The sequence below is a fragment of the Adelges cooleyi genome, unplaced genomic scaffold (genome assembly GCF_023614345.1).
Source record: "Adelges cooleyi isolate 19-005CV unplaced genomic scaffold, UGA_ACOO_1.1 ACOO_flye_CR_arks_rails_tigmint_CR_PRNA_9, whole genome shotgun sequence".
NCBI classification, from domain to species: Eukaryota; Metazoa; Arthropoda; class Insecta; order Hemiptera; family Adelgidae; genus Adelges; species Adelges cooleyi.
This window is the reverse complement of record NW_026096579.1, coordinates 387,670-401,578: the sequence shown is the minus strand read 5'-3', so window position 1 is coordinate 401,578 and position 13,909 is coordinate 387,670. Positions and strand designations below refer to the sequence as shown.

The 13,909-nt window shown below is 28.6% G+C and overlaps 1 protein-coding gene and 1 long non-coding RNA gene across 6 annotated transcripts; one reads left to right on the top strand and one right to left on the bottom strand.

The window, feature by feature from the left end:
- Positions 1 to 22: 22 nt before the first annotated feature.
- On the top strand, positions 23 to 8,986 carry LOC126847019 (uncharacterized). Of its 5 annotated transcripts, none has more exons than XM_050586968.1 (11): positions 3,427 to 3,551; positions 4,124 to 4,256; positions 4,322 to 4,348; positions 4,953 to 4,979; positions 5,697 to 5,744; positions 5,898 to 5,927; positions 6,285 to 6,317; positions 6,973 to 7,038; positions 7,481 to 7,507; positions 7,807 to 7,890; positions 8,555 to 8,986. In XM_050586968.1, the coding sequence occupies exons 2-11, from the start codon at positions 4,169 to 4,171 to the stop codon at positions 8,866 to 8,868; spliced, it is 744 nt and encodes a 247-aa protein (XP_050442925.1). In that variant the 5' UTR covers positions 3,427 to 3,551; positions 4,124 to 4,168; the 3' UTR covers positions 8,869 to 8,986. The 5 variants fall into 5 exon arrangements, with proteins under 5 accessions (XP_050442929.1, XP_050442925.1, XP_050442924.1 ...); XM_050586967.1 differs by having other exon boundaries at positions 3,500 to 3,610; XM_050586969.1 differs by having other exon boundaries at positions 3,522 to 3,596.
- A 1,844-nt stretch (positions 8,987 to 10,830) lies between these two features.
- Positions 10,831 to 13,162, bottom strand: LOC126846815 (uncharacterized). The gene is made up of 3 exons (XR_007686939.1): positions 13,006 to 13,162; positions 12,118 to 12,274; positions 10,831 to 11,160 (listed from the first exon to the last, which is right to left on the bottom strand). It is a non-coding gene; the product is annotated as an uncharacterized LOC126846815 (long non-coding RNA).
- Positions 13,163 to 13,909: the final 747 nt, after the last annotated feature.

Genomic DNA, 13,909 nt, shown 5'->3' with positions numbered 1-13,909 from the left:
TTTCACCTAGCATGATTGAAGTCTATAAAGTATACATGTTTTTCTTCTGATGTAATATTAAATATTGTAAGTATAATTTATCCAAACCTATCTTTAAAACTTAACAGTGGCGTATATATTTGATTAACTTTTTGAATTAAGAATAATTTGCTGAAGATGTTGACTGGTCGATAACCAGTCTATGATAATTACTTGGACTACTAGTAATTAAGTTTAAATTTTGGACGGTAGGAGGAGTGCGGTAGAGTAATGCATATTATAACCGGAAGCGTTATTAATACAGGACTATTTAAATTTCATGTTACAGTATCCTATTTGTTTGGCTATGAAATAACCGGTGTTAGATACAAAAAAAGATTTACATAAAATCTTTAATACATTAAATTACCAAAAATTAAAATTAAATAAAGTTTATTAAAGTTGTATTTTAAAAATAACTGTTCAAGGGGTAATTTTTAAAGGACTTTTTTTTTTACAGAAATTGTCTTACAACATTTTAAAATTGTTACTCTTCATTTTCAAATTTATTTGAGGAAAAATTAAAGAAAAAAGCCAGCACAATAGTGGTGTTAGGGCATAGTGGGGGCGGGGAGATTACAGGTCTACAGGAATTATTACAAGTAAAAGTAATATTATCCCCTTGTTGCTTACGTCGGATCGATACGATATCCGTCGCTCTTACATCAGACCCCGCGGATACCGATAAAAATTAACACGGGGAACATACTTCTCACTCACTAAAACGCGGCGACCATCTTCTTAAACTCTTCATGCACAGAATTTTTTAATTTAAAAGAAAAAGTTCATTTTTACGGATATTCGGCTGAAAAGACTGAAAAAAATAATAAAAAAATTCCACGGTCAACCCTTACTTTGTTACCGAGGGTAACAACCCCCGGCATCAAATGATACTTCTATGCAAGTCTGCAACAAATACAATTTATTTTAACTTTTCAAGATTTGTTCTTATTTCACATAAAAACATTAAGAATGCTCATATTATGAACACAGTTATAAAATAAATAATAAACATGCTACTCGCGTTTTATATAGTCTACAAGAAAATTGTATTTTAAATTTAAATAATTAATAATAAAATATATTATTAATAACAGAGGTATTAACATATTGTTTGAAACTCCTTAAACCCAGATGGTCCTGCTGATGTAGATGGACCTAATGACTTAGTTACTACAGGTTGTTTTGCTATCGTTTCAATGTCAGATATATTGCAATTATTTTGTTTATCAACAGTTATAATAATACCATCAATACCATCACTTATACTATCATCATTCACAAACCTTATATCATCATTTATATTGCCTAAAAAGTCACTAATGTCATGATAAGCTAGATTCAATTTTTCGATACTAAATTGGTCATAACTATTTTTGTTTTTTTCATTTTCAACATCAATATTACTGTCATTGTCATCACTATCACAAAAACTAACTTCTGAGCCGGAGGGTATATCAAAATCCAAGAAACATTAAATTTCTTCATCTTGTAAATTATTCATAATTATATACTAAAACAAAATTTAAAAAAATAAATTTTTAGAAAAAAAGTTGTAACACAGTAATAGGTACTTTTTTTGCACGGTGGTATCGTTTGGTACCTTGTATATTTACGTAAATTGTACAACTCCTAAACTACTAAAGAACCAAAACTTAATAAAAAACACTTCCCTATAACATATTATGTGTTGTACATAATTTTTCTAAATTGTAATTTTAACGTATAATAATGGAAAATCATTAGTTCCACCGGTAAAATGTGTACTTTATCACTATCGGAGTTAATCACATTTGGATTTGTTTTATTTCTTATATATAAACCTAGTAACAAATAAAGTGATATGATTCTTATCAAATGTACACAAGTGATACTTTTATGCAGCTACGGACCAAAAAAACACATTATGTAGTTTATCATACATGTATTATGTTATGGTATCATATGATACCTACATGCATGAAGAGGTTAACTCTTAAGGCTACATCACTACAATGTTATACCTATATATTATTATTATTTTTGTTGTGTTTAGATACAACATATTATAATACTAAATAGTCCGTCACACAAATATGACCGTCACTTTTTTAATTTCTTTGAAAGTGACCCTTCTGCTATAATATGTTCTGTGCCGAATAATAGTCCCGAGGTGAGAATAGGCCAGGCCTCATAACCCTTTATAGGGCGGAGGGAAATTATTTTCCGCTGAACTGAAAAAAAATCCTCAGCTCTGTAAAAATAAAAAAATTATGTTTAAAACGTAGATTTGCAATTTGTTAGTATTTCTGTACATAACGAAATGTTCATATTTGTCGTAATGCCATCTGCTGGTGAATTATTCAAGAATAAGTAAATATGTGGGAAATAATTTCCCACTGCCCATTCAAAGCACAAAAATGTTGCTATAATTTCATTGTTTTTCACGAAACTGTTATTTAGGTTATATTCTCGAGGGAAAATAAAACAACTGATTATCAAGATGATAATACGTGTTTCGCGCTTTTTTTCATGTTATCATCAATGTTTCCGAACTGTGATAAATTATTTTTACAGATAATATAATATCATTCGATTTTGCCGTATTTATTTTAATACAGTTTTAAATCATTTGTTTAAGTACTGTAAATTAGTTTAACAACTATAAGTAAGTATATAATTAAACTGTATTACGTATAGAAAAAAATCTCCACAAACTTAATACTTGATATTAAAGTAAATTTTTTTAACACATTTCTGTCTTTATAATTCACTATATCTAGGGTAAACATTTTGCGGGAGAGGGGGGGGGGGTAGAGCTAAAATTTAAAAAAACGATGAAAGGATTTTGTCTATTTTTTCTAGAAAATTATCACTTAACATTTTAGAAGGGGTGAGATAAAACTAAAAAAAGGTTATAAGAGCTTTTGCCTATATTTGTCTATGAAATGATCGCTAAAAAAAAATTTTTTCGAGGGGGTTAATTTTGGAAAAGGAATTATAGCCCCTCGAGAACCTCTATTCATACCTTTATCACTGTCACTGAAGCAAATATATTAAAAAATGCATTCAGTTTGAATATTATGGGTAGTGGGAAATAATTTCCCTCTGCCCATACAGATATAACCTAAAATTACGCATGTAGGATAACGGGCGTAGGGAAATAATTTCCCACCCACTTTTTACCTAGTGCAAATTGAAAAAAAAAATATTTTCAAATATTTTTCCTAGTAACTAGGGCCTTGTATATGTTATCCTGAAAATTTCATCCAATTTGGTGGTAATTTTTACCTGTGCCGTATAAAGGGATAATGGCGACCATTACATCTGTGCAGGTACTCGGTGGGCGAACGACGTGTCTCCGACGCGGTATCCACCTCCCCCGTGGCCCGGTGCAGTAGACATAAACAATGAATGGCACGTGCGAAGGTCGTGACTCGTGATGATGCACGTGTGTGGTGTGTGTGTTATCACTCAAGTTCATATTATAAAACAGACACACGGTGTATCCTGTACATAAATCTATTTTTGAGAAGTCTGACTTCGTTCGCAGAGTGAGTACTTACCTACTTAGTTCAACGTCGTCTCGGTATACTAAGGTGTGTGTGTGTGTGTAAGTCTTATAAGTACGTTATGTTATACAAAACGTCTGCATACTTTTTTAAATCTGGATATCTTCTCTTTGTTTAGCATTATAAATTGTCTTAACCGTTCATTTGCCGAACAACAATAGCGAAAAAACTTTTAGATGACATCGCCGTAATTTAATAATAATAATAATTATTATTATTACGACTTCTTTCTCATTACAATGAGACATATTTAAAAACTGACAACTGTAACTCCCGCTTCACACAAACTTTACTCATAGGGTTAGAAATTTAAATATGCAATATAATAGGATGGAAACGAACACTTTCATTGTTCTTGAATCTTTGAACAAATATCCGGTCTCAAAAACATTTTTATTTTCTATACTCAAATCCGAACAAGATTATCATATTATGATATTGAGGATAACTCTTGGTACGGCTTTTGAAAAATCTGACGGTCCCTGTGTTGAAATTTTACGGAATAATTTTTTTTTAAAAATTAACTACGTATTAATATTGAATTTACCTTTCAGCTGTTTACAGATATTTTGTCATTTTTTGTTATATAACGATTGAAAATGGGTATTAAAAAGCTACAAGTGTTATGTTCGTTTGTGTTAACTATTGGCACGGCCATAAGTTATATAAAATGCGAAACGCGTGAAGGTATACATTAAATCACTTCTCAATAATTGTAATTAATATTATTTACTACGATATTATCATTCCAGATTGTCGTATTCTGATTTTCACTACCAGTGAGTTAACATTTTTTTTAAACATTTGGACAGTTTGTAACGTTACCACATGATTGAACAACTAACCAAATAAGTCATTATCTTATTTTGTGTATACAATATTGTATCTTTTTTTCGTCTATAAATGTCATTAACCATATTCTTTTATTTCGGCATTTTTAATATAGTTAAATATTTTAAACAACTTCTTGACTGGTTTGGTACTTGATGCTCTTGGAAATGAGCCATAGCTCAAATAATCAAAGAGGTGATTATTTGAATGATACGTTGCCTCTTATTATTAACAACTGACTAATTCCCAAAGTCATACATTAGTGCAAATGTGATAAAAAGAAACAGAATAAATGCATTCAGTAGCCTTCAGCTTAATCTGTCAAAAAAAAAAAAAAATATTTTTAAAATCACCTCCTCAAACCCCAAGTCCCTCATTTAATTGGATTAAATAAACAAAATAAATGTTACTTTTTGTTGCGAAAATGTTATTTTCTATTTACATTTTTCATGGTTGTTTATCGTGCAATAATTAATTACTCACACTTTTGTATAACCTTCGTTTAAAAATGTATTTAAAATATCTTAATACAAAAATTACTTTTGTTTTCAGCAAAAATGATTAAGAAGTTAAGCAGTGGTGAGTGTTCGCATATAATAGTATATGTGAAATTATGAAAAATGAAATCTAAAATAATTAGCCCTACGCCTAACAACTAAATAATATTTAACAACTAAAAACTGTTATATGTTTTCTTTTAATATAGGTTAGTTTGTATTAGCTTTAATGGTATAACTTTTGTAACATTTTGGTGACGACTATACGGGAAAATCGATTAAACACTCGCAAAAAATAGATTTTAAGATGTTTTTTTTTTGTTTGAAAAATAACTTTCTACAGTCCGCATTGATCTCAGATTTAAAAAATTCAATTTCTTAAGCCGTAGTAAAAGTTTAAGTCTTTTTTTACGAGAATATTTTCATAGAACTGTTTCAAAAAGAAATTAAAAAAAGCAATATCTAAACTCAATTACTCTACGAGACGTCACTTTTTCTGGGCAAGATTAACTGTTCACATTATAGCATAGATTATAAATACTAGTATTGTAATCGTTAAAGTAATAGACCACATGTTAAATTTTTAAATTTGTTTATTGAATAGTTAAAACATGTGCTATAATCGTGATACACATTATTTTCTAATCCTTCGAATTGTTTAACTTTCAATTTTTCACTATTATATAACACAATTTGGTGAAGACAATTTGTCTAATGTTTTATACCATATTAAATAAGTATTAAACTTATGTTTATGTAACGAAATCATTCAGAATTTGTTTTTGTACCATAATTTCAGATCAAAAATGTACGCTGATAAAATATGTATTAGATGAATTCGAATATGGTAGGTATATTATTATTGTTTTTAATCAAATCGTCTTTAAAATTTATTTAGTATACTTAAGGACGCCGTAAATTTCTATTGATTTATTAAACGTTTACTCAACCCACGCACTTTAGATTTTTTTACAAACAAGTTATTCTTATCTTATTTCAGATACCATTATTGATTTCCTTTATCCGCCAGGTAAACTATAAAATATGTTTTACTATAGTATATTTTAGCTTCGATATGTAGTTAAAAATATATGTATTGTATTTAAAAAAATTTTTTCTGTATGGAGTATTAAGAAATGCGAATGATCAACTATAATCGTACCATATCCATCCTATTATTAGAAATATTGTTTTAAACGAATTTTTACTTGCACAATGTTTTTTTTATCGATATTCAACAAACACAATCCATTAAGGCGTTTATTTAAAAGTGGTTTCATCACTTTCAGTTAATAATCCATGAAAAACCTGTGACTCATAGGATTATGATAAAAATATACTGTGTGAAGTCCTTTTTAAATATAATATATTGCATTTGTTTTAATAGATGAGTTGTTGCTTACCAACAAAAGTGAAGACGGTAATTTAAAAAAAAAATTAGTATAATAATTACTATAATATTATTTATTTTAAGATATTATTCTGTCAACGGTTTAACATTAATTCATTTTTTTCATTACCCACGTGTCACCACACATGTTTTACCATACCTATTCCATTATTTTAAAATTGTATGATGGATACCTTTTGAAAAAAATGTTTTAATAATATATTTGTTAGTCTAATGATCAAATTGTATAATGATGAACTTAAAGATATTATTTTAAGCTTTTAAAGGAGTGTTAAGTATAAGGGGGGTCTGGGTGGTCACTTTTAAAAATTAGGTAGGTTTCATTTGCCTATCATAATTATGTAATGAAAATAACAACGATTCCAAACTAGTTTCAAATAAATATTTATTGAGTTATTATAATTAAAAAATATAAGCCAAGAGGATAGGTAGAGTGTAGTAATAGTTTTGTAACTTGTAAAAATTAATTTAAAAGTGGTTATCAATTATCAGCCATTTTTTCCATTAAATTACTATGGGACAAATAAGTATTAACTATTTTAGCTAAACCCGTTATTTTTAAGAAACAACAAGTAATGAGCCTGTGAAACTTTACAAGTTACTATCAAGTTTTAACAGGGAGTTAATCCATTGGATTTAGTATAATATTATGTCTTTATTATAGATGCAATATATAGTATTATAAAAGAAAATGAGGTCGCAATTCAAAGGAGAGTAACAGAGATCATAGGTAACTGTTTACATATTATATTCTATTGTGTCAAATAGAACACTGAGTCAAAAAGCCACTTACACCCCCCTCCTTCTCGGTGTATTGAAAGTGTAACTTTTTTTTTTAGTATAATATAGGAAATAGAAAAACTTTTTACGTTTCTCATTACCAAGAACCAGATACCAAAAAATCATGTTACACATCAATTAAATAAGATTTTTTCTCCTGTTTTCAAATCAGAAATCATTTTTTTCGTAAGACAATTTTTTAATGAGATACGAGTCCTCTTTTAAATAGTTTTTAAATTAAAAAAAATGAATACCATTTATTGTACCTATAGAGCACCCTGAATGTCTCATTTGAAGCTCGGTAGAACTTTCCGTGACACCCTGTATATATATATATATATAACAAATGGATTTATGCATATATTATGTCAAATTAAGTATTCTTATTACAGGGTCAGACCAAGAAATCAATCTTGAAAGTAAGTATAACATGTATTTTATAATTTGCGCATCCGAAATTTCTGTCCTATTCCTACCATGTACAATGTGTACCATACATATACGAGCTAATAATATTTAAAACGATTATTTTCTTCAGTACAATTACTAAAGTAACATTGGCGAGTATATTATAATAATTGTTCAATGTCCCTACAATCGACTATACATTATATAATTAAAGGGCAATGGGTAAAACTGAAAATTGTAAAACCTTGATTTTAAAATAAAAAAAATAATATTAATATCGAAAAAAAATATATAATATATCATTTTATAGGTATGTCTTCCTATGACACTGAGGTAGCAAAAAGAGGAAAACTTTTGAATGTAATCTTTCGCAATATTCTCAATGTAAAAATGAGTAAGTATTTGTATGATATTTTTTGCTTAGAACTAAAATATAGTGGACGTAATCCTTAAACACAAACCTCGGTATAACGTTGATTATACAAACAAAAAAGGATGGGAAGAAAAAAGAAAGACTTTAGAAATTGGTAAAACAATGTTATTTAAAACAAAATTGTATTGAAGTGTTCCCGTCCCTAATGTAATAGCAAAAGCTTATATACATTTTTTTTTTTTTGTAAAATCTAAATTCGGAATTACTTTATTTTTATTAATTCTCGTCGTTATATAGACTTTTATTTATTATTGCCTATTATTGCTTTTGGGGTAAACCGTTTTATTTGGAGTGTACATATTAGGTGTTACATGTTTTCAAATTCGAAAACATTAAAAAATACCCTACCTAGGCACAGGGGCGACTCCAGACACTTGGGGCTAATAATCATAAAACAACAAAAAACAACAATTTTTACAACGCAAATTCAAGTCGTCGATTTTAAGGGCCTAGCCCCCCCCCCCCCCCTTGGAGCCGCCCCTGCCCAGACAATTTTTTTTGAATTTCTCGTTTGATATTGTTATTTTTTAAACAAATGATTTTTTTTTAATGCATTTCTATTTAATTGTTTGTTTGTGAACAAACAAACTTTTTTTTTTAAAACTATATTATAATAATATTACAGGACACTCTCAAATGTGCGTGAATGGCGAAAGTTATAAATGTAAATTAGTCGGGTTAATCAAGCGTACGGTCGAGTATAGGATGATCAATGTACCGAGATGTAGTGATGACAATACCGGTACTTGCTTTATAACACCGACAGGGTGGTTAACGTCGGGCGTTCCAATCAAATTCTCATTTCGACCCAAAGAATTATATCAAGACCGTCAATGTGGCATCAGAAGTCTGTATTTTGAAACATTGTTGTACGACCGAGTTAACCTCGTAAAATGGCATTGCACCGTACCGCCAAGAGACGAATATTCAGACGAGTAAATCGAATTGCTTGTCGATGTGCTATCTATTTCAATTAAAAGCATTGTTTTATTTACTAAATGTTTCAATATCAATATTATCATACTGAGCTAATATACCTACTAATCAATACAATCGTATTGGCTAAAATAAAACGTTACATTCAATATTTTTTCAATGTGATTTTATAAAAAAATTTATTTTGTTTTAACCGCCTCCCAAACTAATTATTTTCACATCAACTTTTGAAACTTAAACCGGAACGTATATATTTTGTTGACTTTTTAAATTTAAGAATATTTTACTAAAATGTTTGACTGGCTGATAACCAGTTTTGGACAACTAACTTAAAAGTTACAAGAGTTGAAAAGTTAGGACGGAAAGGGAAGTGCGGAGCAGATAAAAATAATTCTATTCTCCACCTTTCCTCCTGCCCTAAACTTAAAACTTCAAAAATAGTTATCTAAAATTTGCTATCGGCCAGTCAACATTTCTAGTACATTATTTTCAATTAAAAAACTTAATGAAATGTATTCGTTCCGTTAATGTTTCAAAAGTTACTATTAAAAAAAAACTAAGTTGGGAGGGGGTAAAAACAAAAAATTAAAATCACATTGTATAAAAACAATATGAAAAGAAAATATTACATTTCACATAAAACCTAATGAGATATAGAGCGGATCGCCCTGTATTCAAAATTCGCTGTTCGGCTTAGCGATTCCGGCATAGGGACCTTACTTGAATTTTTAATTAAAATTGAAAAACATAATAAAATGTGTTATAATCCGAATTTCTATAATCGGTTAGATAAGAAGTATACAATTTGTTTTGCCGTACAATTTAGTGTTAAAGATACCTGCGAATTGTAATATATTAACAACTATAAAGGCAAACAGCGCGTGCCGGTCGTTGGTTTGCCGTCAGCAATGTGTTCAGACCATATTTTGTATAACGGCACGTGTATAAAATATAGACCATATTTTATACAACGGCACGTGTATAAAATATAAGACCACAAAATGTGGCTTTCAAATTGGTCGATAGCAACTCATTCTAAATACTATACTCTAAAACGAGTGTCCGATAATGGTTTTTAAAAAACAGATATAGCTATATGTTTGGTGCATTGATCAAAGCCCATTTTAAACATTGTTCTCATAATGATATAAGAATGCGAGTGTAGAGACCCTTTCTCCCCTCGAAGGGGTGGACATTTTCCCTTTTTTTCGATTTTTTAAGCGTAGTTTTTAGACTTTAAATCTAAAAATTAGCTTGTCGGTAGATCTTCCGCGGCCCTTAATTGTAGGTAATTTTTCAAAAATGTGTGGTTAACTGTGGCTGGACACAAAAAATTGCAAGTCGCAATGAAAAAACAATTTTAATCTAATATTCTTATTTCAAAGATTCCATATTCGAAATTATTATTTATCCGATAGTTTCATGATGACGTATGAAAGTATTTAAAAGTGTAAAAGATGAGATGAGAAACCTCAACGAAGCACACTATTCTTTAATGTAGCTAATTCGACGGTGGTTTTTAAACAAGTGCGTTGCTTGTCGACTTCAAATAATATAACTTTGTAATCGCACACTTTAAGATAGGTTCAATATCAAGATTATTTTAGAGACCACAGGTATCTTAGTACTAAGAACGTATGTTTAGATTAAGATCACACGTTTGAAACATCACATTGAGTTGTTGCAATTCCTAAAGATTTTTCCGCCTACAGTGGTGAAAAATGATGGACCAACAAAAATGTTTTATGCCACAATAACCAATAGTTTTGGTGTATTTACAGATTAGTCAGCCATTTTAGCCAAAAAGTACATGTTAATAATTTCAGTCTGGGTTTTAAATTAGTTAACCATTTTTGGTTATTGGTGTCACAGCGGTAGATTCTGCCGCTAAGTATTTTTTTTTTTTTTTTTGGAATCAACATGGTAAACATTACTGTTTTTGTAATAAAAATCAAACAAATGAAATCATTTCAATAAATTTATATTTTTTATACAGTTTATTACAATATGTTAAAACATTTTACAGATAATACAATTATTATTGATTTCTTAAAGCTTAAGACAAAAAATTATAATAATACCATATTAAACGTAAACATTATGGTACGACAATTAGCTGATTGATTTTATCATAATTTGGTTATGAATAGGTAGTGTTTTAGAATTTTTTCTGTCGATCCAGTTCAAGTTAGCATTATACCATTTTCTCCGTTAAAAACTTAACAACATCACCACCATATGACTTGTCGCTAATTTCTATTACAAGGTTCTTAAACTGTTCCTGATTCATAGCGTCTAAAACAAAATATATTTTGTTTAAACTAATAAGTAAACATGTATTATATATATGTTTATAAGTCTCTAGAGTATAAACAGCATTTGCACTCTGCACGGTAGCCCAGAAAAATTAAAAAACTACAAAAACTCTCTTGCTTTTATTTTAGACTAGCGCGAAAAGTTATATATTTTATAATACTTTTTTTTTTTAAGTTATAAAATTATAAAAGAAGGAGGAATCTTCACTGTCTATTTATTAATTAGCAAACAAAATTAGTGTTTTCCAAAATAAGTATATTTAAATAGCTCTTTAACTTCCACAACGAAAGGAAACTAATATTACTATTATTGTAAAACCATTAATACAACGAATTTGGTCGTTTCGAACAATTACAGATTTTGTTCTATTCTCTCCACGATAACAGTTAAAAAACCTACTTATCAAATTTAGAAGTGAACATTCATTTCTTCTAGTTCCAATATTTAACAGCTGTATTTTTTTTTTTACTGCTGATATCCAGTAGTTTGAAAAAATTGCATGTATATCAAAGTAAAGTTATTGTATTTATTGTACATAAAATGTCCCACGTTAAGTTCGCTATTTGTCTTTAAAAATATATCATCTTAAGCTACACATGACCATTTTTTTTTTCAATTTGAGCGTTGTATTTTTAATGATAAAAAATTTAACTAAATGAAGATTTTTATTAGCATTTTTTAGCTAAAATACTTTTATTGTGGAACAAAATAATACAGTAACATACAATTTTAAGCATCGAGTATTTAGTTTGTTACGTGATCATGTCTACATAATGATTTTACTTTATGATAAATATTTATTATGTTTAAAATGTGAAAAAATTCAAAAACATACGTTAGTTATAAATACATATGTTAGTTTGTATACATGCGAGTGAGAACGGACGTCTTCACAACTTTACATAAAAAAAAATTATTTTAAAATGATATAGTTACTTTGTTGATTTGTTGGAAGCTTCCCAAAGGAAGAATTTCTTACAATAGTTCTATTAGTTGTGTTATCTCCCACAAACGTGAAAAATATAGACAGGTTAATAGTTTTGACAGACAATCCAATTTTCGCTAGACAGTAATCGAACGCTTTTTTTATAACCTGAAATTTGTTTTCACTTTAATCATTGAAAAAACCTAAGAATCGGCATTATTTGAATTATTGTTTTTATTTCATGTTAATTAAATTAAGTTTTTTACTCATTAATGATTTTATAATCATGGCTCAGAGGTTATCATGGTTGAATAGGTAATTTAATCTTGGGTAATAATTAATATTTAAATTATTCATGATTATAATATCATTAATGAGTAACAAATTTAATTTAATTAATATAAAATTAATGAAATAATAATATAATGATATACATATGATATATTATTCATATTTTAGTACTTAAAATAAGCATTATCCAATAAAAATGTAATAAACATTTCACTTTATAGTAATTTTTCTATGAAATAAAATACATTAAATATCAATATGCAATATAATTAATATGGAACATAGTATAACTAAATATTAATTTATGTCAACCCTTTAGTGTTCATTGTAGTAGAAATGCCACATGCTTATTATATAATTTTATTTTGTTAGAAAAAATACATATAATTTAGGTGACGCCCTCTAGTTGGTAAATAAAAGAACAATTTTTATTAATCAATATTTTTAAGGGAAAAGTTACTGTTTGAAATTTTTGTTTTTTAGAGCCCCGTGTGTCCGTCTGCCTCCAACCTTCACCGGTCGTATAGTCATTACAAGTAAAACATTGACAAACATATTAGATTTATACAGTCAAGTGTACGGTGTCCTAGAAAATATAAAACAATTACCTTGTCTTGGTCGTTTGCACCCTGTGTAGGGTTAACAGCTAACAAACACGATATAAACAAAAATATAGTGAACTTGTACATTTTATTCAAATATAAGCTCAAGCGCAAAATGAATTATAATATGTTCTTTCTGTACTTTGCAGTTTAATAGTGAACTGTACAGTGCAAAACAACTGAGTTTTATGCAAAAAAAAAACAACAAATGTAAATAATAAATATATTTTTTTAAAATATTTTTGCTTGAATAATATAATATAATAATAAATGTTCGTGTAGTATATTGTGGAAGCGAGCAAACAGTTGGTTCGTTTTGCACAAACAAAAGTCTTAGTCGGCAGACGGGTGACCTAAGTTTGTATAAGTGTTTAAAAATATTTTAATATAAGCAAGAGGGAGAATCTCGGTATCGGCTAGAGGAAAACAATTTCGCTTTGCTTCCCCCTAGAAGGGATTGAATTGTGTTCTTCATTTAACTTTTTCAAGCATTTTTCAAGCATTTTTATATATATATATATATATATATATATATATATATATATATATATATATATATATATATATCTATAAAAATATATATCTTAGTAATAAAACAAAATTTGTTACAACTGTAAGTTTTACTAAGACCACGTGTATTTAAAATACACGTGTAGAACAGTCAGCTCTAGTATTGACTTATAGTCTCGCCTGTAGGCCATACCTAAATGCGTGCAATAAACAAAATATATATATAAAAAAAACAACATATTTTAGCGCACATGTTACAATTGTGGTGTAAGTAATAAAATTCAACGAAATATTAGATGCAGAGGAATTCTGCATAAACCTGTGACCTCCCCGTCCCCACCATGCCCCGACCCCACTGTACTGGCTTTTTTTTATTCTAGGTGTGAATCATAAAAACTTA